The sequence below is a fragment of the Artemia franciscana genome, chromosome 7 (genome assembly GCF_032884065.1).
Source record: "Artemia franciscana chromosome 7, ASM3288406v1, whole genome shotgun sequence".
NCBI lineage: Eukaryota > Metazoa > Arthropoda > Branchiopoda > Anostraca > Artemiidae > Artemia > Artemia franciscana.
This window is the reverse complement of record NC_088869.1, coordinates 8,575,999-8,602,318: the sequence shown is the minus strand read 5'-3', so window position 1 is coordinate 8,602,318 and position 26,320 is coordinate 8,575,999. Positions and strand designations below refer to the sequence as shown.

Here is a 26,320-nt window from a genome sequence, read left to right as displayed (position 1 = left end):
GACTGTGAGGGAGTAAGTCGTCCCCAAAGACAAAGTTATAAGGTTTTTCGACTACGCTGAATAAAATGGCTATCTCAGAATTTTGATCCGCTGACTTTGGGAGAATAATTAGCGTGGGAGGGGGCCTAGGTGCCCTCCAATTTTTTTGGTCACTTAAAAAGGGCACTAGAACTTTTCATTTCCGTTAGAATGAGCCATCTCGGAACATTCTAGGACAACTGGGTCGATACGATCACCCCTGGAAAAAAAAACAACAAAAAAACAAATAAACACGCATCCGTGATCTGCCTTCTGACAAAAAATATAAAATTCCACATTTTGTAGATAGGAGCTTGAAACTTCTACAGTAGGGTTCTCTGATACGCTGAATCTGATTCTGTGATTTTCGTTAAGATTCTATGACTTTTAGGGGGTGTTTCCCCCTATTTTCTAAAACAACGCAAATTTTCTTAGGCTCGTAACTTTTGATGGGTAAGACTAAACTTGATGAAACTTATATATCTAAAATCAGCATCAAAATCCGGTTCTTTTGATGTAGCTATTGGTACCAAAATTCCATTTTTTAGACTTTTGGTTGCTATTGAGCCGGGTCGCTCCTTACTACAGTTCGTTACCACGAACTGTTTGATCTATGCTGGTATAAGCATTTACCAAAGTCTTTTGTACTTGAACCTTTCTATCCATTTCTCTTTTTTTATCAAATCCCAAAAATTATTTTGTCACACAGGATTTTTCCCCGTTCTCAAACTTGTACTCATCCGAAATGAAGATGAAAATACGATTGCTTATTCTGTGGGATAAAACTAATTTCCTTTCTCCTTCATATCTTGAATAGGGAATATTGTCTTTTTTATCCATTTAAGTCTGCACGACGACAAAAGAAACGCAACCTTGGCACGTCTTTTCTTCAAAACAGTTAGCTTTTCTCTGAGTGTTATTTCCTGAATTAATTGTGTTATTTGCCTTGTTTATAAGATAAACTGTTATCTTGTGGAAAAGAGCCTAGAAAATCGAGAAAGAGGAACTATTTTTAGAAAATAAAATGCGCTTTAGCCGAAAAATCGGATTTGTTGTTCATGTGTTTAGTTATGACAATTATGACAATATGACTTACTAACGAACTTTAGTAAGGAGCGACCCGGCTCAATAGTAACCAAAACTCTAAAAAATTGAATTTTGATACCAATAGTTACATCAAAAGAATTTTATTTTAATGCTGAATTTAAATATGTAAACTTCATCAAGTTTAGTCTTACCCATCAAAAGTTACGAGCCTGAGAAAATTTGCCTTATTTTAGAAAATAGGGGTAAACACCCCTTAAAAGTCATAGAATCTTAACGAAAATCATACCATCGCATTCAGCGTATTGTAGAAGTTTCAAGCTCCTATCTACAAAAATGTAGAATTTCGCATTTTTTGCCAGAAGACAGATGACGGATGCGTGTTTATTTGTTTTTGTTTTTTCTTTTCAGGGGTGATCGTATCGAATCAGTGGTCCTAGAATGCCACGAAAGGGCTCATTCTAACGGAAATTAAAAGTTCTAGTGCCCTTTTTAAGTGACCAAAAAAACTAGAGGGCACCTAGGCCCCCTCCCCCGATCCTTTTTTCTAAAAATCTTCCGATTAAAACTCTGAGAAAGCCATTTAACCAAAAAAAGATAATATGCAAATTTTGATTAATTAATCAAAACATGCATTAATTCCAAAAAGGTTCAGAAATTAAATAAAAAAAATAAGTTTTTTTAACTGAAAGTATGGAGCGACATTAAAACTTAAAACGTACAGAAATTACTCCGTAAATAAAAGGGGCTTTTCCTCCTCAACACCCTGCACTTTACGCTAAAGTTTTTTGCTGGTTTAAAAAGTAGAGATAAGAGAAAGAGTCAAACTTTAGCGTAAAGAGCGGGGTGTTGAAGAGGAAAAGCCACTTTCATATACGGAGTAATTTCTGTTCGTTTTAAGTTTTAATGTCGCTCCTTACTTTCAGTTTAAAAAAAAATAGTTTTTTATTTAATTGTCAGGAAAAGAACGATTATTCCAATCTGCCCCTTTTTCCCAAACAACAATCTTTTAATTTTACCGAATTTTTCTTCTAGAAGAGTAAATAAAGAAAGAATATCTTCGAAAAGCCATATTCAAAAGTGTGTTCAAGTAGGCAGAACGGGAATATCTGAATATGAAACCCTTTTTTGGATAAGTTTTTTCTTCTTTAAAAAACGTTTTAAATGAGCATTTTAAGAATGCTACCCAAGCATTTGGGTAGGACCAGTGAGTTTACCTTGATCTAAAGTCTCCCTCTCCTCCTAAAAATGCGATTCCGTAATTTTTCACTTAGTTCATTCTCTAGAAAAAAAAAGAATAAATCTCTTCAAGAAGACACATTGAAAAGAGAATCCAGGTAGACATAATGGGAATAACTTAATCCTAAGCCTTGCTCTTCATAGTCTTATCTTATCCCATTAGTATTGGTGATTGGATAATTTTGACTTTTTATGGCACTTGACATCTACCAAGTGACATATGGCGATCGCAAATTCTGTCGGTCTGTCTGTCCCGGTTTTGCTACTTTAGGTACTTCCAGGTAAGCTAGGACGATGAAATTTGTCAGGCTAATCAGAAACCAGACCAGATTAAATTAGAAATTGTCGTTTCCCCGATTCGATTATCTGGGGGGGGATTAGAGTGACGGTTAAATCGGAAAAATTAGAAAAAAGAGGTATTTTTAACTTACGAATAGGTGATCGGATCTTAATGAAATTTGATGTTTGGAAGGGATATCGTGTCTCAAAGCCCTTATTTTAAACCCCGACCGGATCCGGTGACATTGTAGGGAGTTGGGGGGGGGGGGCTAAAATCTTGGAAAACGCTTAGAGTGGAGGGATAGGGATGAAACTTGGTGGAAAAATAATCACAAGTCCTAGATATGTGATTGACATAACCGAAACGGATCCGCTCTTTTTGGGGGAGTTGGGGGGAGGGTTAATTCGGAAAAATTAGAAAAAAAGGTATTTTTAACTTACGAAGGAGTGATCAGATCTTAATGAAATTTGATGTTTGGAAGGATATCGTGTTTCAGAGCTCTTATTTGAATTCCCGACTGGATCTGGTGACATTGCGGGGAGTTGGGGGACCTAAAATCTTGGAAAACGCTTAGAGCGGAGGGATCGGAATGAAACTTGGTGGAAAAAATAATCACAAGTCCTAGATACGTGATTGACATAACTGGAACGGATCCGCTCTCTTTGGGGGGAGTTGGGGGGAGGTTAATTCTAAAAAATTTAAAAAAGGAGGTATTTTCAACTTACGAAGGAGTGATCGGATCTTAATTAAATTTCATATTTAGAAGGACCTCGTAACTCTGATCTCTTACTTTAAACCCCGACCGGATCCAGTGTCATTGGGGGGGGGGAAATATTGGAAAACGTTTGAAGCGGAGAAATCAGGATAAAACTTGGTGGGAAGAATAAGCACAAGTCCAAGATATGTGACGGAAATAACCAGAACGGATTCGCTCTCTTTGGTGGAGTTGGGGGGGGGGGGGAGTATTTCGGAAAAATTAGAAAAAATGAAGTATTTGTAACTTACGAATGGGTGATCAGATCTTAACGAAATTTGATCTTTAGAAGGATCTTGTTCTTTATAACTCTCATTTTAAATCCCGACCAGATCTGGTGACATTAGGGGGAGTTGGAGGGGGAAACTGGAAATCTTGGAAAACGCTTTGAGTGGAGAGATCGGGATGAAACTTGATGGGAAGAATAAGCACAAGTTATAGATATGTGATTGACATTATTGGAACGGATCCGTTCTTTTTAGGGGAGCTGGGGGTTGTTAATTTGGAAAAATTAGAAAAATTGAGGAATTTTAACTTGATATTTTGATATTTGACATTGAAATTTGAAATTTGATATTTAGAAGGAGCTCATGTCTTAGAGCTCTTATTTCAAATCCCGACCAGATCTGTTGACATTGGAGGGAGTTGGAGGGGGAAACCGGGAATCTTGGAAAACGCTTATAAATGTCGTATATACGTGATTGACGTAACCGGACTGGATCCACTCTCTTTGGGGTAGTTAGGGGATGGGGTTCAGTGCTTTGGCGAGTTTGGTGCTTCTGGACGTGCTAGGACGATGAAAATTGGTAGGCGTGTCAGGGAGCTGCGCAAATTGACTTGATAAAGTCGTTTTCTCCGATTCGACCATCTGGTGGCTGAAGGGAGAGGAAAAATTAGAAAAATTGTGGTATTTTTAACCTACGAGTGGGTGATCGGATCTAAATGAATTTTGATATTTAGAAGGACCTTGTGGCTCAGAGTTCTTATTTTAAATTCCGACCGGCATTAAGCTTCTGATTTTCCTTTTAAAGCAATCTATTGATTCTTAGAATTTTGTCTTGGCTCTTCTGACCTCATTATAATTGCCATATGAGCTCTTAGCTCTTGTTTTTACTTTTAGGGAGAAAAAGAGTATCAATCCTCAAAAGGCCAAGCAACCAAAATTTGTTTATTAGGATATTATCCATGGAGATTGAGGAAAGGGCAACCCCCCTCACATATGGAATAATTACTGTTCGTTTTAAGTTTTGATGTTTTCTGTACTTTCAGTTGAAAAAATATTTTTTAATTTATTTTCGCTCATTATATAGATCATGCGAGGAAATCCTATCCGCCATCTCCCGTCTAAAATTTCTCTTGAGACCTTTCCTATCCATGAACAATTTCCCAATAACAAATACTATATGTGAACAATGGGTTAATTGTGTAACTTATTACCCTCTCACCAGGGACTAGGGGGTGGGGTTCATCCCTAAAGGCATGATTAATAGACAGTTTAAACAGTGCTGAATCGAATGGCAAGCTCAAAATTTTGATCAGATGTCTTTGGGGAAAAAGGGCGTCGGAGGAGGGTTAGTTGCCCTTCAATCTTTTTGGTTACTTCGAAAGATTTTTTTATATTTGTTTGAATGTTCGAATTAACTCTCTACAATTTATATATATATATATATATATATATATATATATATATATATATATATATATATATATATATATATATATATATATATATATATATATATATATATATATATATATACTACTACTACTAATAACTCACTGCAGCACCAAGCCGCCTGAGGCCAACACAGCTACGCACGCTCCTCCTCCAACCTAATCTATTTAAAGCCTCCCTCTTTACACCCTCCCAGGAAGTTCCCATTTCCTTTAAATCCTTATTTATGACATCCTCCCAACCCAGACAAGGACGACCTGCTTTCCGTGTAGCCCCAGACGGTTGGCCAAAAAGGACAATCTTCGGTAATCTGTCATCCTTCATCCGTAGAACGTGGCCTAGCCATCTCAACCTTTCTTTCATTATAGCCCCAGAAAGCGGGATTGAACCACACTTTTCGTACAACCTACTGTTTGAAATACGGTCAGTCAGCCGGGTACCCAGAACAATCCGTAGGCAATTTCTCTGGAAAACATCTAGTAAATTTTCATCTGCTTTTCGGAGTGTCCATGCTTCAGAGCCATATTTGACCACTGTCATCACTGTAGCTTCCAATATTCTAATCTTGGTTTGTAGGCTTATCTTTCTATTCTTCCAAACTTTTTTTAACTGTGAAAAAACACCCTGAGCTTTAGCTATTCTACTTTTAACATCTTCACTGCTCCCACCATCTTTACTAATAATACTACCAAGGTAACTGAAGCTCCCAACCTGATCAATCTTTTCGTTACCTAAGGTCACCTGTTCATCTTCACTTATTCCTAACCTTAGTGACTTAGTCTTCTTAACATTAATTTTCAAGCCTATTTTAGCACCCTGAACTCGTAAAGCCTCTAAAAATTCATTCATTTTGCTCACACTTTTATCTAATATGCTTAAATCATCAGCATAATCTAAGTCCAGGAGCGTTCTTCCTCACCATTTGATTCCATGGTCTCCAATTGCCTTTCCTGTGCTCCTTAAGACGAAGTCCATCAAAATGATCCATATAAAGGGGGATAGAACACAACCCTGCTTAACTCCTGATTTAATACAAAACCAGTTGCTAACCTCATTTCCTACCTTAACCGCAGCAGTATTATTCTCGTACATAGCGCAAATCACTTTAATGTATTTTTCTGGTATACCATATAACGATAAGACCTTTGTTAACGCTGTTCTATCAACAGAATCGAAAGCTTGCTCATAATCGATAAAACTAAGGACCAAAGGTGTTTGACAACGAAGGGACTTCTCAATTATTAACCTAAGAGTGAAAACATGGTCGACACATCCTCTACCTTTTCTAAAACCGCATTGTTCTTCCCTTAAAACTTTGTCTACAGCATGTCTCAGTCTAAAAAGTATCATATTACTCAGTAATTTGCTACCTACAGAGACCAGACTAATGCCTCGATAATTCCGACATTCACTCTTGTCACCTTTCTTATACAGTGGTTTAATTAAGGTTTTCCTAAAATCATTGGGTACTTCCCCTTTTTCAAAAATCATGTTCATAATCTTCAGTAGCTTATTCCTAACCTCAGAGCCACCATACTTAAGGGACTCATTAATCATACTATCAGCACCTGGGGCCTTATTATTTTTTAATCCTTCTAGTACTGTCGCTAATTCTTCCTCACTAAACAAATCTTCCTTCACATCCAAGGTATCACAAACTTTTTCATTTTCATCTATATCTTTTCCTGCAACTGTATCTCGGTTTAGCACATTCTCAAAATGTTCCACCCATCTTTCTTTAACTTTTTCCTTATCACTAATTGTGACCCCATTTCTATCTTTAACTGGGACTAGTCCGGATCGGCTACTCCCTTTCAATTTATTAACATGCCAGTATAATATTTTACTATTATGCCGTCTAGCCGCATCTTCCAGATCCTCAGCAATTTTATCCATCGCCTCCATTTCACATCTCCTTAGTTCATATTTTAATGCTTTCTCCACTTTCTTTACATTCCTTTTGTTTTCATACGACCTATCGCTCAGATAATTCTTATACAAACCCCTTCTACTCTCTATTAAACCTAAAGCTTTTTCACTAATATTCCTAGTTGCTGTCTTAGCACTCTTCCCTAGGACACCATCAGCAACTTCACAAATTGTTTTTCTGAAATTATTCCATCCATCTTCCACATTGTCAAATTTTAAACCCTCAAGTTTAGTACTCAACTGTTCCTGGAATTTTTTTCTCAAATTTTCATCCTGAAGTCTACCAACATCATAACTTCCCGGGAGGGAGTTACTCTTCCGAAATTTCAGCTTTAAATTAACCTTAGACACTACTAGATGGTGATCTTTACTTTTAACATCAATAACGGCACTCCTATACACCCTAGTATCTTGTATTGATCCTGCTAGTCTTCTGTTTACAATAACATAATCAATAAGGTTTGCTGTCTTACCATCACGTGAATACCATGTCAACTTATGGGCCATTTTGTGACCAAACACCGTATTGGTTATAACTAGGTTGTTATACCTACAAAATTGCAAAAGCCTATAGCCATTACTGTTTTCTTTTCCTACACCAAAATTACCTAGGCTAGGATACCATCTATCCCTATTTCTACCAACCTGGGCATTAAAATCTCCTAGCAAAAACACCATATTTCTACCTGGTACCCTGTCTATTTGCTCCTGTAACTGTAAGTAAAATTCATCTGAGTCACTAGTATCTCCATCAGTTGGTTCAATGGGGGCATATACTACTATAACTGATACCCTAAACTTTTTAGTCATAAAATGAGCAATTAGTATTCTATTATTAATACCTTCCCAGCCTAAACAAGACTTAGCAGCTTCCTTATTCATCATGAGCCCTACTCCCTGTCTATGTACCCCATCCTTCCTTCCTGAGTAAACAAATTCTATGTCACCTAATTTCATGCTTCCTACCCCTGGGATATGAGTTTCTAAAACTCCTAATAAATCCAGTTCAAACCGTCTGAATTCGTCAGTCAAAATGTCGATGCGATAGTCATTTTTTAACGTCGTAACATTCCAAGTTCCAATTTTCATGTTCTTTAAATCTTTGAAATTATTTTGGCCTCAAGAAAAGCAGTGATCCCAGATACCAGTGCAGGATGGGGACCAACATATCTTCTCAAGTCTACACCGAAGCGCTTAAGCCGGCTTAGAACCGGACAGCAAGAAGTCCCTGGGACCTCCAGTAAGTTGGAGGCTTTGTGCAATCCTGGGCCCATCTTGGTCACAACATGGTTTTCAGCACTTGGCGATGCTCTTCTATCAACAAGAGTCGAAATCCTGCACAGACAGTCCCAAGCCTATTACCTCCGACTCATTATATATTCATGCCTACAAATATTATGCTACTACGGGGAGGCAGCCCATAGTAGATAAATTAGCTAGGATGAAGTTTTTCAGTTCGAAAACGCCCATCAAAACAAACTAAGCCCAGAAGAATTATTCATTAATCAGAATCCCGTGCGAGTGCTGTGTTGTTTACTAGGCTATAATTTCCTCGAGGGGCGCCACTCCTCAAGTGGGAAAAATTGACCGCAAGTTTCCCAGTCTTGCAGGTACCCCGAAAGGGTCGAGGCAGCCCTTTACAGAGGCCGTTGTCCATAAATCTGGATCTTACGCCCTGCCGCAGTTGTCCTCCTATAGAGGATCCTCCCACGATGGTGTTCTGCTTCACCATGCAATTTAACCCATTACTGGGAAAAAAAAAAAAAATTACAGCTTTCTTATCTGCTTTGCAATTCCTTGCGGTGTGCGGGATTGAACCTTGTTACTTGTGGTTACGAAGCTTCGGCTCTTCCCCCGTGCTACCGCAAGGTGTTCGTATAAAGTGAATATACCACTTGATGCCTTTTTTTATGCTCTTTACAAATGTAATAATCGCTTCTACCTCAAATTCAGATTTAAGCACTTTTTGACCTCTTAAAAATGACCTAAATATGGGGTATAAAAAAGGCTAAAAACATTGGTCTCAGACCTTAAATACCTTATAACATTGATCTCAAACTTACTGTTTCATTATAAACCCTTTTTTTTTTAATGTTATATAGCCCAGAAGCACTGATTTTCCAATATTAATTTGGATAAATTAATTTTTCCAATGTTATGATGTTTTCTTCTTCCTTGACATCGAATTTTAAATAAAAGCATGCGTTTTTGGTCGAAAATATGAAAACCGACGGAAGAAGGTGTACATAAATATTCCACGAGGTTTCAATCCTATCCAAAGAGATATTTAAATTTACATATATTGAAAATGCCTGCAAATTCAAGCTGTGGAGGTTGCAAAATCAAGCTATTTGAGGCTGCAATTAAATTTTTATATATATATATATATATATATATATATATATATATATATATATATATATATATATATATATATATATATATATATATATATATATATATATATATATATATATATATATATATATACATACACATATAAATATATATATGCATCAGAGGTGGCTGGTTAACAGTTTTAAAAAGGCATTATATATATATATATATATATATATATATATATATATATATATATATATATATATATATATATATATATATATATATATATATATATATATATATTAACTTCTATCCATAAGAAGGATAAACCTCCTTCTGAATGTTCGTCCAGTAACAGTTGCGACTTTATTTTGTAAAATTTTTGATAAATAGATAATTGATGAAGAAAATGTACAATTCATGCCCACCAGTTCGGTTTTCAGTCTCGCCTTGGGTGTGGTCATGTCCTTTCTGCTCTGATTCCTGCCTTAATTGATGCAGAAAAGCACGGTGAAAGTGTTGCTTTGGCTGCCCATGATGTAAGACGCGCATTTGATTTTCTTCTGTACGAGGAGGTTATATTTGGTTTGGGTTTGGCCGGTGTTGATCCCTGCATCTTAGCTCCGCTGACTGACAAGTATGAAAATCATAAAGTGGAACTTAGGCTTTCTCTACTAGCTAAAGAGTGTACTTGTCTCTTACATGATTCTGCTGTTTCTCCGCGTGGAAATCCCCTTCTCCCAGTAAAGAAGGGGTAAGACAAGGTGCTGTTTCGTAACCGACAGCATTTAATATCAGTATTGTAAGGCCACAATCAAAGTCACTTATGACCTATATTTTGCGTGGTATTGATTTGTATTTGGTTGGTTATGCAGATGATGTGCTGAACCTGAGCCAGTCTCTTCATGATCTAGAAGCTAATTTTATTAAGTTGCAGCAAGAGTATGCCCATATTGGACTCCACTTTAATGCTGAAAAGTCTGAGGTGCTGCTTTTTACTCGAAATCAGATGCTGGTCGTTGCGTCACACTTGGTGATTCTATTGTTGAGCTTGTGGATGATATTGTATATCTGTGCCTCAATACCTATTGTATTGTCAATGCTAGAGACACGGTGGTTACTGCTCTCTCATTTTCAGAAGTGGTCTTCTTTTACGTATAGCTGTATGGTGGCAAATAAGCGGAAGTTTGATCGTTGTCTGGTGGCCCAGGTGTGAAATGATATAATTTGCCTCATTATATGTACCTTAGCCCTTTTTGGCGTATTTCCATGGCTACAGATAAAGTGAAATTACGCTCAATGTACTACAATTATGCAAAGTTGTTGCTGCGTTTACCACCGTGGACAAGCAATAGGTATGTTACGCGCCAGTAATGCGTTACCAACCCTGTAGAAGCAATTGTGTCGGAAAATGACCGATATGATTCATCAGTCAAGACCCACCCATGGGCCAATGTTTTACAGCAGTAGTTGGCATCTGTTTCTGATGGTTTTGTTTCGTTTTTTTTTGTGTCAAATGAATTAGTGTCTTGTGTTTTTTTTTGCTTTCTTTGTTCTGCTCCATCTGTTTTTCCATTAATGGGTATTATATATATATATATATATATATATATATATATATATATATATATATATATATATATATATATATATATATATATATATATATATATATAAGGTGAATTTAGAGGGTGAGAATTTAATTGAAAAAACTGAAGAAATACTTTAAAAAAATTTAATATTAGAATTAATGACAATGATAAAAAGTTCCCTTTCCTATATTGGACTGTAAAATTTCATAAGAATCCCCCTAACCCACGGTTTATTGCTGGAGCTGCTAAACATCCAACCCGCATTGCTGCTACTGACCTCTCTTTAATTTGAAAGGAAATTATAAATAAACTTAAAACCTATTGTTCTGGTATTAAAAAATTTTCAAATTTAATCCATATTGGAGTGTAAATAATTCACTGCAGGTGATAGACTCTTTAACAATGGTTTCAGCTAAAAGAATTGAGTCTTTCGATTTTGCGACAATGTATACTAATTTATCACTTAATGTAGTGTTAGATAATTTAAAAACGGTTATCAAGAAATCTTTCCTTTTATCTAGTAAGAGGTTCTTAAAAATGGACACTTATAATAAAAAAGCTATATGGATAAACTACTTTAAGACTACAGTTAACTCGAGACGTTACAGCTTAGATATGATTTTTGATTTATTAGAATTTGTTTTATATAACACTTATATAAGATTTAATGGTAATTTGTACTAGCAAATTGTGGGAATTCCCATGGGGGGAATGCCAGCCCATTTATAGGTGACTTGTTTTTACTCGAGTATAAATATATGATGGATAAGAATAATCCAAATAATTTAAAACATGTTTTGTCAAATAATAAAAGATATTTAGATGATATTTTGGTTTTAAATTGTAAGGAATTCATTGATATTTCTAAAAATATATATCCATCAGAGCTTACTCTTGAACCCAGTCAAGGCACTGGTCTAGAAGATCATTTCTTAAATTTGAATATTAATATTTATGATAATAATAAATTAAGTTTTAAAATGTATAATAAAACGGATGATTTCGATTTTGAAGTGATTAATTTCCCGTTCCCTGAAAGTAATATACACTCAAATATCACATATTCGGCATTTTTCTCACAGTTACTTAGATATGCAAGGATTTGTAGTAATTATATTGATTTTAAAAATAGATGTAAAATTTTAAGGCAAAAATTGATTTCAAGAGGTTTTTCTGCAAATAGATTAACTTGGCATTTTAAAAAAATTAGTTTTCATTATAACGAACTTTTAAATAAATAACAAAAGAATTATCTTTAAATACTTAGCGAAATCTTTGGTTAATGTTGATTTTCCTTGTTACTGAGTTAAGGTCTCATTCAAGTGCTGGTCTATATTAATCACTAATGTAGGAAAACAGTCTTCCTTTTCTCCTTCTGTCTTTTTTTTATGTGTTTGTGCTGTTGCACTGGTGATTTCTCTTCATTATATATATATATATATATATAAATATACAACATTCTTTGCTGTCCCATTGTCTGTGCATATAAATAGATTGTCAGGTTTACCGACTCTTGAAAATGCAACATATAATTGTCCATGGGAAAAACAATCCGTATTCAGATCTATACCTCATTATTCTAATGATTGCCCTTGAGCTTTGTTGATGGTGATTGCTAATCGAACATTCCCTGTGTCCCCGTCGTCATTTATATATCCCCCTGTGCCCCCCGGTGTCACCGTTGTAGTTGTGTCCCTGTGTCCCGGTCGTAATTTATATTCCCTGTGTCCCGGTCGTCATTTGTGTCCCGGTGTCCCAGTCTGTAATTTCTCTTTGAGTGTCCCGGTCGTCATTTATATTCCCTGTGTCCCGGTCGTCATTTATGTCCCGGTGTCCCGGTCTGTAAACTCGTCAGTCGACAAACATGACGTCAGTCGACAAACATTCTTCGCTGTCCCATTGTCTGTTCATAGAAATAGATTGTCAGGTTTACCGACTCTTGAACATGCAACATATAATTGTCCATGGGAAAGATAATCCGTATTCAGATCTATACCTCATTATTCTAATGATTGCCCTTGAGCTTTGTTGATGGTGATTGCTAATCGAACCTTCCCTGTGTCCCGGTCGTCATTTATATATATCCCCCTGTGCCCCCGGCGTCCCCGTTGTAGTTGTGTCCCTGTGTCCCGGTCATCATTTATTTTTCCCGTGTCCCGGTCGTTATTTGTGTCCCGGTGTCCTTATACTGTGATCCTTCTTCTGGCAAAAATATAAAATTCCACATTATTGCAGATTAGAGCTTGAAACCTCTACAGTAGAGGTAGAGTTCTCTGATGCACTAGGGTTCTCCAAATTTATTGGATTTGCATTCAGGGATGTCAATTTACGAAAATTTAGTGAAGAAGAGTAGTGTAAAATGTATTTTTCAATATCTAGGGGGAGGGGCAACTTTGCCGTTTCATTGATTTTTTCAATTTAAATGCCTTTAAACGTATTCTTCAGTGACAATACCAAAAAAGAATATTTTTCAAAATCAAGGTGGGGACAAAAATTTTGGGTATTAATTGTCCCCAGAGATTGCCCTTATATTGTGAGTAAATCGAACCAAGGGAATATCTTGGATTTTTGTCTGGGGGAGGGGGATACCAAAATAATTTCTTTTCAAGGGTTTATTGTTCGTACCAGCATTTTTTAGACCAATTTACGAGTCGGAGAAACATTTTAAGGGAGTGGGTTTTGAAGCACCCTCCCCCCTCCATTCGGGAATAATCGTAAATATATCCATTTCGGGAATAATCCTAAATATATCTCCGACATCTTATAAATCTGATCTCCAAAACGGGCAACTCTAATGAATTCGAAGTTTAAACTTTAGTGAACCGTTGTTTGTTTATAATTCATTTAATTTAAGCATAATTTAAGCAGATTTTAGCTTAAAACCCAATTAATCTGGATGTTTTTTTCTCCCCAGTATAATTAAGACCATTGAAAGAGCTAATATTTTTTGCTCTATTGTTCTGAAAATTATAATGCTATCCTCCTAAGCATGGATGCAGTGGTGTGGGATATTTTATCCTGGTACGCAGAGTATGTATTTAACCAACATTTGAGCTGAAAGCAAAACCATTAAGACTATTTATTGTATTGATCTCAGTTGGAATAGAAATTACAATAATCGAAAAAGGCAACAACATTTGTTTTGCTTTTTTTTCTTAAATTATGTCAAACAGTCCTACCAGCCATATCTGTAAGTTCGTGAATCTTCAGGAACGCCAAGCCCACCTCCCACCTTCCAAAAAACTGAAATTTCTAGGATTTCCCTTACAAAATCATATCTTTTAGTAGAGTCGTCTGTTTTTGCAGTTTTCAAAGATTTGATCTTCCTGACATACATTTGTGCACAAATTTTGACATTCGATCATAAAATGATTTATATTTTCATCCTTAGAAATAATAAATAGACCAGAAATATACTCAAAGAAATGGATTGTGGTCATAAATGCTCAGATTTTTGTTTTATGGGTTTTGGCCTTTAAAGACAAAATAAAATCAATTAAGATCGGACTCGTTTTGTTATTATTTCTTTTTTTTTCTTTTTCGTTTTTTCTTTTTAATTTAGGGTAGTAGGCCTATACCACTCCAGACTAGATAGTTAAAGGACAAAATAGTTGATATATATGATTTCTTACAAATTTACTTATAAAGATATAATTCGTAAAATCTAAAAACGAACCCCTAACTGTTCGGAACGAACTCTTTCCTACAGTCTAGTTCGATTAATGGTTGAGCTAGCAGAAAAGCTGGTTTAGTCGATTTGCTATATACGCAAAAATAACCAATGCAAAAGATTTCTTTCAAAAATGATTCATTACACCCCTCCGCCTCCTTTCCTCCCCAAAATGATGTATTCATTGTCTATCCTAATAGCCTCCATGGAGGTATTTTGGTAGTGGAAGACAGTACCTACCGTTTATGTAAGTAACATCAGCCAATATAGTCTGTTTGAAGACGCAAAACTTGAGCAATGGTGATGAGAGTAGCCACATATGTTTCAGAAGTATATATTGAACGTTTTACAAGGGAATTAACTATTCTTTGAATACGCTTTCTTGTCATATAATAGATGCTATTTGACAATTCTATAGTCCTTCTGGTCGCTAAAGAAAGGTCATACCTCGAATATACGTGGCTTCAGCAAAAATGTAGAATTTAATTTGCATATTATGACATTTTGATGGAGACGATTTACTTTTTCACTTTCCATAGGTTTCTTTGTCACTGGTATAAAAATACTTTCTCTTGCTTCTTTTTTCTAGGATAAAGTCTCACTTTGAAAGTCTTTTGGGACCATTGAATTTGAATCAACTTCGTCATTTAGACCAAGTAAAAGTCGACTTTTGTCATCACGTCACAGAAATTGAAGCCAAATTGGTGTCCCTTCTTCTTGATTTTTCTGAGGGACAGCTGTCAGGATGGGATGCTCAAACGGCTCCCCCCTCTCCTGCATTTAAGGTAATAAAGCAAAGTTCTGTTAAACAACACGATTTCGTTAAATAAAATTGACCAAAAGCGGTTGCTATATGAATTCTGACTGGTATTGCTGGATGTGAGTCAGCATAAAGTATGGCCAATTTATGGCCACAGTCAAGTGGAATTTTTTTCACTTTAAATTAGAAATAAGATAAATATCGGAGATCTTTGAATTTTGAAGTTCTCAAAATTTCTAGAAATTTTTAAAAAAAGTTCTTCCAATACCTACTTTGAAATTAGTTACTGAAGTCTTTTTAATGTTTTTTTTTTTTTTTTTTTTCAATAAGAAGTATGATCAGTGCTTCTCGCTAGTATATAAAGAGGAAGTTTTTTTTTTTACTTATTTTAAACATTTCGTAGGCTGAAGAAAATAAATTATCTACAAACTATCTCTGACCAATAACAGAAGTGAAGAACCGAATATTCCTCAACATGACGACTTTGTTCTTTCTTTAGTGACGTGACTTCAGTGACGAAATCTGCAGTTAGAAGAGAAGCAACAGTGAAAATCACAACAAGTCCTAAGAGAAAACAAATCCTATAAAATGGATGATTATTTGATGTATTGCCAAGAAGGGGGAATTTAATTTACACCAGTATTTCTTAATTCAATTAAAATTACTGATTTGATACCTCGTGACTTCATGATTAAAGTAAATAATAAAGTCATGGTTATGCTATTCTGTAACCAGAGAATCAAATACGTATTGTCATAACAAGGGCAGGGGATTCGCTATACATATATATATATATATATATATATATATATATATATATATATATATATATATATATATATATATATATATATATATATATATATATATATATATAGTACCAAGGGCACGGGCTTCGCTCGGACCCCGACACCTAGCACGTGGCAAGCCAGTTTATATTTGATTCTCTTTTTACGCATTAACACAATCATCGCTCTATTCTTTGGTTCTAAGTCATTAGGTGTCAAATCAGTAATTTCAGTTGGACTAAGAAATTTTGGTGTGAATCCAATTCCATCTTCCTGTTAATAATTCACATAATCATACATTTTATGGGATTTGTATTCTCCTGACATTCGTTGTGATTCTCACTGTTGCTTCTCTTCTAAACGCAGATTTCGTTTACTATTTGACGCGATCATAGCTGTCGCTTGTCTTCTAACCATAGACTTCGTTGTTTCATTTCGTTCATCATTTCTTCAGATATTTTTTCTATATCTTTAATTTTAGCTGTTTGGGTCCTTTCATAATCTCATATAATTTTGTATGACGTCATAGATAACAGTAAACGTCTTCCAGCTTATTAAATAAAAAACAAGTTTTTTTTAACTGAAAGTAAGGAGCGCCATTAGAACTTAAAACGAACAGAAATTAATCTGTATATGAAAGGGGCTGTTCCCTCCTCAACGCCCCACTCTTTACGCTAAATAGCGTAATAGCGTAAGATAAGTAGAACTTATCTCATTATCCAGCACAGTCAAGGGTGTTTCCAGGGTGTTTTTGTTGGAGGAATATTTTTTTTCAGTGGTAGAGAGCTACAAAAAAACGTTTCATATTTTATTTATATCATTATGATTTTACGGAAAATATTTGGGGGGAGGGGAAGGTCCAACCCCGTAATCCCTCCCTGGATAGGCCTTAAGCACGGTCATATTATAAAAACACATTATCCCTTGAATTTATGGCACCTGTATTGCCTTAAATGACCGAGTCCGTTGATTTTTGAATTAAAATGGAATAGTTGTGCTGAGGTCCTTTCAAGTTCAGTACGATCAGGTTTTTCCATTATAATGGAAGTTTTTTTAAAATGGAATAGTTCTGTTGAGTTCTGCACGCTCTTTATATGCATACTAGCTGTTGGGGTGGTGCTTTGCGCCACCCCAACACCTTGTTGGTGGGGGTGCTTCGCGCCCCCCCCCCCAAGCCCCTCCGCACGCGTCAATCGTTACGCGCCATATTAGTTACGCGCTATTGTAGTTGTGTCCCTGTGTCCCACCTGTGAATATATATATATATATATATATATATATATATATATATATATATATATATATATATATATATATATATATATATATATATATATATATATGTTTTTAACTATGTAAAACTTGCGAATATACAACATTCTTCGCTGTCCCATTGTCTGTGTATATAAATAGATTGTCAGGTTTACCGACTCTTGAACATGCAACATATAATTGTCCATGGGAAAACAATCCGTATTCAGATCTATACCTCATGATTCTAATGATTGCCCTTGAGCTCTATTGATGGTGATTGCTAATCGAACATTCCCTGTGTCGCCGTCGTCATTTATATATCCCCTTGTGCCCCCCGGTGTCCCCGTTGTAGTTGTGTCCCTGTGTCCCGGCCGTCATTTATATTCCCTGTGTCCCGGTCGCCATTTGTGTCCCGGTGTCCCAGTCTGTAATTTCTCTTTGAGTGTCCCGGTCGTCATTTATATTCCCTGTGTCCCGGTGTCCCGGTCGTCATTTGTGTCCCGGTCTGTATATACATTCGTTTTTGAATTGATCTTTTTTTAGTTTTTTACCTTTTTTTTAGTTTTTTTTTTTTTTAGTTATACCTCATGATCCTTGAGCTTTGTTGATGGTGATCGCTAATCGAACATTCCCTGTGTCCCCGTCGTCATTTATATATCCCCCTGTGCCCCTCGGCGTCCCCGTTGTAGTTGTGTCCCTGTGTCCCGGTCGTCATTTATATTCCCTGTGTCCCGGTCGTCATTTGTGTCCCGGTCTGTATATACATTCGTTTTTGAATTGGTATATGATGAAATAAATTTTTGTGTTTATCCCCTTTTTTTCTTTTTAGTTTTTTTTTGTTTTTACCTTTTTTTTGTTTTTTTTTAGTTTTTTTCTTTTTTCTTTTTAGTTTTTTTTTGTAGTTTTTACCTTTTTAGTTTTTTTTAGTTTTATTTTTTTTTAGTTTTGTTTTTCTCCTTTATTTTTCAGTTTTTTTTCCTTTTTTATTTTTTCCTCGGCACGCTTTCTTTTCTTGCTTTCTCTATCAGCCGCAAGTTTTTTGGCATAGACTCTTTGAGCAGCTTCCTCGGCTGTTGCCATTGTAGGTTCTTCAGTCATTTTACAATTAAACATTTTTCGTCCACGATCTTCTTACAATTAAAAATTTGTCTTTCGAGCAAACAGAACTGTAGTAAGGAGCGACCCGGCTCAATAGTATTCAAAACTCTAAAAAATGGAATTTTGGTACCAATAGCTACATCAAAAGAATCGCATTTTAATGCTGGTTTTAAATATATAAGTTTCATCAAGTTTAGTCTTACTCATCAAAAGTTAAGAGCCTGAGAAAATTTGCATTATTTGAGAAAATAGGGGGAAACACCCCCTAAAAGTCATAGAATCTTAAAGAAAATCACACCATCAGATTCAGCGTATCAGAGAACCCCTCATGTAGAAGTTTCAGGCTCCTATCTACAAAAATGTGGAGTTTTATATTTTTTGCCAGAATCACGGATGCGTGTTTATTTGTTTGTTTGTTTTTTTGTTTTTTGTTTTTTCGTTTTTTTTTCCAGGGGTGATCGTATCGACCCAGTTGTCCTAGAATGTTGCGAGAGGGCTCATTCTAACGGAAATAAAAAGTTCTAGTGCCCTTTTTAAATTACCCAAAAAATTGGAGGGCACCTACGCCCCTCCCACGCTGATTATTTTCCCAAAGTCAACGGATCAAAATTTTGAGATAGCCATTTTGTTGAGCGTATTCGAAAAACCTTATAACTATGTCTTTGGGGAAGACTTACTCCCCTACAGTCCCCGTGGGAGGGGTTACAAGTTCAAAACTTTGACCAGTGCTTACATATAGTAATGGTTATTGGGAAGTGTACAGGCGTTTTCAGGAGGATTTTTTGGTTGGAGGCAGGGGTTGAGAAGAGGGGGATATGCTGGGAGAACTTTTCATCGAGGAATTTGTCATGGGGGAAGAAAATTTCCATGAAGGGAGCGCAGGATTTACTAGTATTACTTAAAAAAAAACAATGAAAAAATAAATATGAAAAAGTTTTCTTTTAGCTGGAAGTAAGCAGCAGCATTAAAAATTAAAACGAACATAAATTATTACCCATATGAGGGGCTCACCTCCTCCTAATACCTCGCTCTTTATGATAAATATTTTTGGTTATTTCAACTATTTATTCTGCGGCTTTTGTGATTCAGGGGTCATTTTTAATGAATTGGGACAAAATTTAAGCTTTAGTGTAAAGAGCGAGGTACTGACAAGGGGGCAAATCCCCTCATATATGTAATAAAAACATGAGAATACAAAAGTTCTTTACGTAAGCTAATCTATAAGTTAAGTATATCTTTTACTTATAAAAAGATTTATAAAAAATTAAAAGTTCTAGTTGCCTTTTTAATTAACCGAAAATCGGAGGGCAACTAGACTTCCTCCCCCGCTCTTTTTTTCTCAAAATCATTCGATCAAAATTATGAGAAAGCCATTTAGCCAAAAAAATAAATATACAAATTTCATTTTAATTATTCCTCTGCGGAGAGCCAAAATCAAAACATGCATTGATTCAAAAACGTTCAGAAATTAAATTAAAAAAACAAGTTTTTTTAAATGAAAGTAAGGAGCGACATTGAAACTTAAAACGAACAGAAATTACTCCGTATATGAAAGAGACTTTTCCTTCTCAACGCCCCGCTCTTTACGCTAAAGTTTTTTACTGTTTTAAAATGTAGAGTTAAGAGAAAGAGTCAAACTTTAGCGTAAAGAGCGGGGTGTTGAGAAGGAAAAACCTCTTTCATATACGGAGTAATGTCTGTTCGTTTTAAGTTTTAATGTCGCTCCTTACTTTCATTTAAAAAAACTTGTTTTTTTTATTTAATATACTGTTGGCGCTTTAGATCGCTGATTCGGTCCCTGCTGTAATCCTTGTTTTGATTTTCTTAACCGTTGGCTTTGTGGCAAAAAATCAAAAAGAGGTAAGGTGAGATTATTGAGTACGGTAGGGGAGAGGGGTGGTTAGTTGTAGAATGTTATCAAGAAGCACTGAAAATTTAGGACAGGGTTAGTAAGACATGTAACAAGTGATAGTAAAGATACCCGAGCAACGCCAGGAAATCTGCTTCAATTTTCAATTTTTAGTGCAACAAATGAACTTTTTTCTTTGCAGTTTTGGGATAGTGTGTATCTAACGCCTTTTTTGCTTGATTTTTTTCTGCGCTGTTTAACACGCATAAGATCATTTTAAGCATGTATATAATTGCATTATAATCTTCATTTCTTTTTCTTTTTTTAGGCGATTGGCAAACAGCTTATGAAAATGCATGAAGCCATAGGAATTCTACCTTTGGATCAGCGAACCAAATTGACGGTTAAGTTTATGCAACTCCTCAAACAACATTTGAAGAGACATCTATCTCGACTCAATATCGTGAATGACGGGGGCCCACAACATATGTGAGTATATTTCCGTGGAGCTTCCTTGTTTAATCAGAGTTTTTAGGCTAGAAACGAAGCATAGAAAACAGTAAACAAGAAAAGTTGGCTATGCATTTGTTATAGTAAAAAACAGTGTTTGGTCATAGAATGACCCTTAAGTTTACATGGTACCCACATGATGATAAGGCAGCCATCCTTACTGATTGTGTTATTGTAAGTCTAGGAATGGCAGGATCAACACTGGCAGACAAAATCTAGGAATGGCGACAACAACTTCATAGAATAATACTTCCGAATAAACTTCAGGGAATTTTGGGAAAATACATGAAAATATATGGACAGGAACCAAATAGAAAGGCGTGGTAGTATAATCTCTGAAAAAAGGGGGATGGGTATTTATACAGCTTTTTTAAGCTGATTGGTTATCTCACAAATAATTTTATTCCTCACGCCTCTTAATACAAAATTTCTATACAACTGACACCTTTTTAAAAGAAAAATGTTTAAAAGAAAAAAAGGGCGAAGAGCGGATCGACTGCGGCACGATTGCCATTTAAAGTCGTCCTACGTTGAAAGTCTCGAGATATGGTATGTTTAGGCTATTGGAGAAGGCTTCCAGTGATTTCATCTTTTCGACTGGGAATGGTAGTTTGTTCTAGATCCTGATGACCCGGGTTTGAACGAATGATGGTAAGGATTAGATCTTGCAATCTTCATCTTCCTAGGCTCCAATTGCAGACTGTGTGATCTTGTGTTGCTTTGAGGAGTTATTTGAACAATCTTGTCTTTTACGTTCCCAAAATTCTCATGAACTATCTTGAAGAGAGTTTTTAAGTCTAAGATCGTTCTTCTTGTCTCAAGTTTATGGAGAGTGAGCCTTCTTAGAGCTTCGTCATACGGAAGGTTTCTGAATCCTTGAAGTCCTTTTAGAAAGCGTTTCTGGGCTCGTTCTATTCTGTCAATATCCTTTTTGAGATATGGCGATCAGATGACAGTGGCGTATTCAAGCTGTGGCCTGATGTTGCTTGTGTATGCTGAGATCTTTGAGTGTTTGTCAAGGTGTCGTAGGGAGTGAGTGAGTAGCCAGAGAGTATTCGATCTTTATGCACAACCAGGCCGATATGCTTTTCTGGTCTGAGGTTCAAGCTCAGAATTACACCTAGGTTCTTTTCACAGGTAGATTTTGTCAGGTCGATACCTTTCATTTTGTATGAGTACATAGGATTTTGGCGGCCAAGATGGACGACAGAACATTTTGCTGAATTTGGTGAAAGTTGCCATTAAGCTGCCATTAATGCACAAATGTCTGCTCGATAGTATTTTGGCACACTTAGTAAAAGAAAATAGTAATGGCTACAGACTGCTGCCATTTTGTAAGTATGACAATCTAGTTACAATCAACGTAGTATTTGGTTATAAAATGGCCCATAAGTTAAAATAATATTCTTATAATGGTAAGACGGCTAACCTTATTGATTATGCTATTATAAATCGAAGATTAGTATGATCGACACAAAATACTAGGGTATATAAGATACTAGGGTATAATGGATAGATAATACTAGGATATAATACTGGATAATAATAGGATATAATGGATATAATAATACTAGGATAATAATACTAGGATATAATGGATATAATACTATAATATTAGTGTATAATGGATAAAATTCACCTGAAACAAAGCACTGTACTTTGTGGCTAGTGATCAGACAAAAAGCACACGTATAACGGAAGGAAAAAATAAGAAGTTCTAAAGAAAAAAAAAATCAAGAAATACAAAAGATAAAAATATCTAATACAGAGCAGCCCATAAGGATCCTATATTAAAATGTTGTAAATAATAGGTAAAGGCAAGGGAGGCCCTTTCCCCTCAATCCATACCCGAAGATCATAATTTTTAATATTCTTCGTTTGATCTTTTCAAAATTATAAAATTATTAGGGCAGCTCCAGATTTTTGTCAATGTTGCCTGGTTGAACCGTGAAAAAAAAATACGCGAATCTCTTTAGTTCAATTTTGTAAATCTTTTTGTTTGTAAAAATTCAAGCATTAAAATCTGTTGAATTTCCAAAGATAGTTACACCTTCAAAGGAAAGCTACATTTTCTTTAGCTGTTTTGGTCAATTCATTTTTTATCTTCTTTTTAATTATTTATTTCACCCAATTTTCTTTTCTTTTTATCTTGGTGCCCCCCCCCCCCCCAAAAAAAAGTTCTGAACTGAATATGGAGTACTTTCTCATTAAAAATTTAATAGAGGATTTTTTCTAATTTTTAAAGATATGTATATGTTTGTGTAAATTTCACTTAACCAATTCAAGCGACCAGATTTCATTTTCACTGTCAATGGAACTTCAAAGTATATTTAGTCACCAGTTCTCAGCGTGTTTTCCATGATTTGGTTCTTACAATTAAGTTAATTATGCAATTAGCTAATAAACTTGGGGTTTTTTATTTTGGCTATAAATCATTGAGAAACAGAGGATATGCTTGTAAAAAACGTTAAATTTGTTTAAAACAATGTATGATACAAACATACAGATACATAAAAAATTAGGTCAGTGTAGTATGATTCAAATTTCTTTTTCTAGGTCGGTTGTGTCAGAAATCCTGTTCTTTATCCAAGATTTGAAAAAAGCGAAACTAGTGTCTGCTAACGAGCAAGTCGAAAGCTTTTCACGGGACTTGTGGCCCACTTAATAATCTGCTTAATAGACCACTGAAAATTTGCTATACATTCCTTTTGTTTTGTTATGTTTTCATCAAATTAGAAAGATTTCGTTTAAGTTACTTTTCTATCTTTGAGTTTACTTGAAGCTGTTGAAGGGGGCGGTTTCTTTTATGACATGTAGAGGAGGTCATTTTTTATTCACTGGTTAGGGTTTTCGCACTAAATGGTAGCTGGCTCAAATTTGGCCCGAAGAATTATGTGCAAGGGTTTTGGTTTATAATAATCCTTTAACAAAAATCCCTTTTTTTATTGAAAAAAAGGGTATCCTTCCTTGAAGACGAAGGAAATAAATTATAGATTGTGCTAAAGTTTTTTTTATTGAATTTTGGCAAAGAAAAGCAGATTATGAAGAATAATGGAATCCTGTACAACTGGTGCACTTAGAACACTAGAATACGAACACTCCTAAAAGTTTCGTAAAAGTTCGAGATGCCTTCTACATACGTTTCCTGTGCCAAAGCATTTATAGTTATTGAGGTTTCATCTGATGTGCTTGGCAAAGACTCTGAGATTTCATATGATTCTATGGAATAGCTTTCCATCTCACTCACTGGTTTTCTTTTATATGCAGACTGCCTTTCTCTTTTTTATTAGGCTTTAAAACGAACAGAAATTAATCTGTATATGAAAGGGGCTGTTCCCTCCTCAACGCCCCACTCTTTACGCTAAATAGCGTAATAGCATAAGATAAGTAGAACTTATCTCATTATCCAGCACAGTCAAGGGTGTTTCCAGGGTGTTTTTGTTGGAGGAATATTTTTTTTCAGTGGTAGAGAGCTACAAAAAACCTTTCATATTTTATTTATATCATTATGTTTTTACGGAAAATATTTTGGGGGAGGGGAAGGTCCAACCCCGTAATCCCTCTTTGGATAGGCCTTAAGCACGGTCATATTATAAAAACACATTATCCCTTGAATTTATGGCACCTGTATTGCCTTAAATGACCGAGTCCGTTGATTTTTCAATTAAAATGGAATAGTTGTGCTGAGGTCCTTTCAAGTTCAGTACGATCAGGTTTTTCCATTATAATGGAAGTTTTTTTTAAAATGGAATAGTTCTGTTGAGTTCTGCACGCTCTTTATATGCATACTAGCTGTTGGGATCCTGAGAATAATGGAATAATCACTTATTCCTGAGAATAATCACTCACTGGTTTTCTTTTATATGCAGACTGCCTTTCTCTTTTTTATTAGGCTTTTTTTAAATGAAAAATAGTTGAATTTTTATGGTAAAATTTTTGGACTGCTTTTTTTTTACTACCAGAATTATGTATTACCTTATGACAGCGGAATGGTTAAAGCCTCGCCCGGGAACAAGCAGTACCGAGGTCGAGACCCTCCTGTCTACTCACTACAGGGCGAACGCAAGGACCTTAGTAGTCCAGATGCGTCGTTAATCGTCAAAAATCATTGAGTTGTAAACATGAGCTTTTTTAGGCAACATATACACCCCACTGCTATTAATGGAATTTCAGTCGGTATCCTGAATTGCCAATTGCAAAATAGAGCCAAGCATTTGAATCTTATCGAAAAGAATCTTGCCTGAGATATATAATCTATGAGCAATTCAACCACTGCTTGTACTCTAGCTGCGGCTGATTTTGTCAAATTTGTGCGGAGAGTCAAATTTGTTTCCAGGTTAAATTTTCTTTCAAGAAAAAAATAGGGCACATACCTGGTTGCAAATACCTGAAGGAGGAAACGCTTATGAAAGAGAGCTTGAAAACGCAGCTTTATTTGGTCAAAAACCCTCAGGGTTTTTCAATCAAAGTTCTTCTTTTATTCCTTCAACAGAAAACGGTATAAAACTACAATCAAACTCTTAGTAACATAATGCTGTATAAAAAGAATGCTAGCGATTTCAATATACAGTCGAATGAGTTCTCTCCTGATAATGTAGGACCACTTGTCAGCCTAGGCAATCAATGCGATAATGTTTTAAAAATTTTCCCCATTTTTCTAAAATCGGGCAAATCGGATGGACTAATGAATTTCGATGGACTTAAAAATTATTTGTATTTGTTCTTATAACTTTAAACTGATTCTTTTGGTGTCAATAAAATAAGCCCAACCAAAGTGATTAAGACTTAGAGAAATTTTCCATAGTAATGGACTTAAAACTTATTTATATTTATTTTTATAAATTTAAACAGATTCTTTTGGTGCCAATAAAATAATTCCAAGCAAAGCAATTAAGACAGAGAAAAATTTCCCTAATAATGGAATCCGAGCAAAAGTGTTCATGATGCCCAATTGATTAGGCGTTTGGTCTACGAAAGGTTACAATTTGTTGATACGTACAAACAGCTAGGAAAAAAAGCTAAAAGATGTTGTTTATGAGCTGGTTATGCACCTACAACTTGCCACCAATTTTAAACTACGCAGGGAAAGTAGAATATATTTAATTATAAAATAAAAATTATAAATATAAAATTAAAGAATAAGGCATAAAATTGCTCATAATACTTTCAAGTGTCATCTGCACTCTGTTGCAGGTGATTGATTTGCAACTAGAAATAAACAAAACAAACTACCAATTACCTGTTTTAGCCAGACTTTTCGATTTCAAACTTCACTTACGTGAGGGGTGAAGCTGTTTAAAATTTAAATCAATTAAATGTCTTTTCTATTATTTGAGAACAAAATGTCGTCATTCTTGGCCAGAAATCCAAGTTAGAAAAAAAATCATAACTCTATTAGGGGAGCAGTCCCCTCTATTCACTTTATATTACGCCTGACATACTTTTAGACTATTCTTCTTATGTGTATTGTTATCCTTTATGTTGAGTTTTGTTTCTCATTACCAAGATTTTCTCTTT

The 26,320-nt window shown here is 35.4% G+C and overlaps 1 protein-coding gene across 3 annotated transcripts in view; it reads left to right on the top strand.

Annotated features, from left to right (window-relative positions):
• Positions 1-23,554, top strand: part of LOC136028806 (vacuolar protein sorting-associated protein 54-like) — a 109,723-nt gene extending 86,169 nt beyond the window's left edge. For all 3 annotated transcript variants that reach the window (XM_065706711.1, XM_065706712.1, XM_065706713.1), the window contains exons 14-16: positions 15,134-15,329; positions 20,622-20,782; positions 23,360-23,554. In XM_065706711.1, coding sequence (XP_065562783.1) covers positions 15,134-15,329; positions 20,622-20,782; positions 23,360-23,468 — 466 coding nt within the window. In that variant the 3' untranslated portion in view covers positions 23,469-23,554. The remainder of the gene's footprint in view (positions 1-15,133; positions 15,330-20,621; positions 20,783-23,359) is intronic.
• The last annotated feature ends 2,766 nt before the right edge of the window (positions 23,555-26,320 follow it).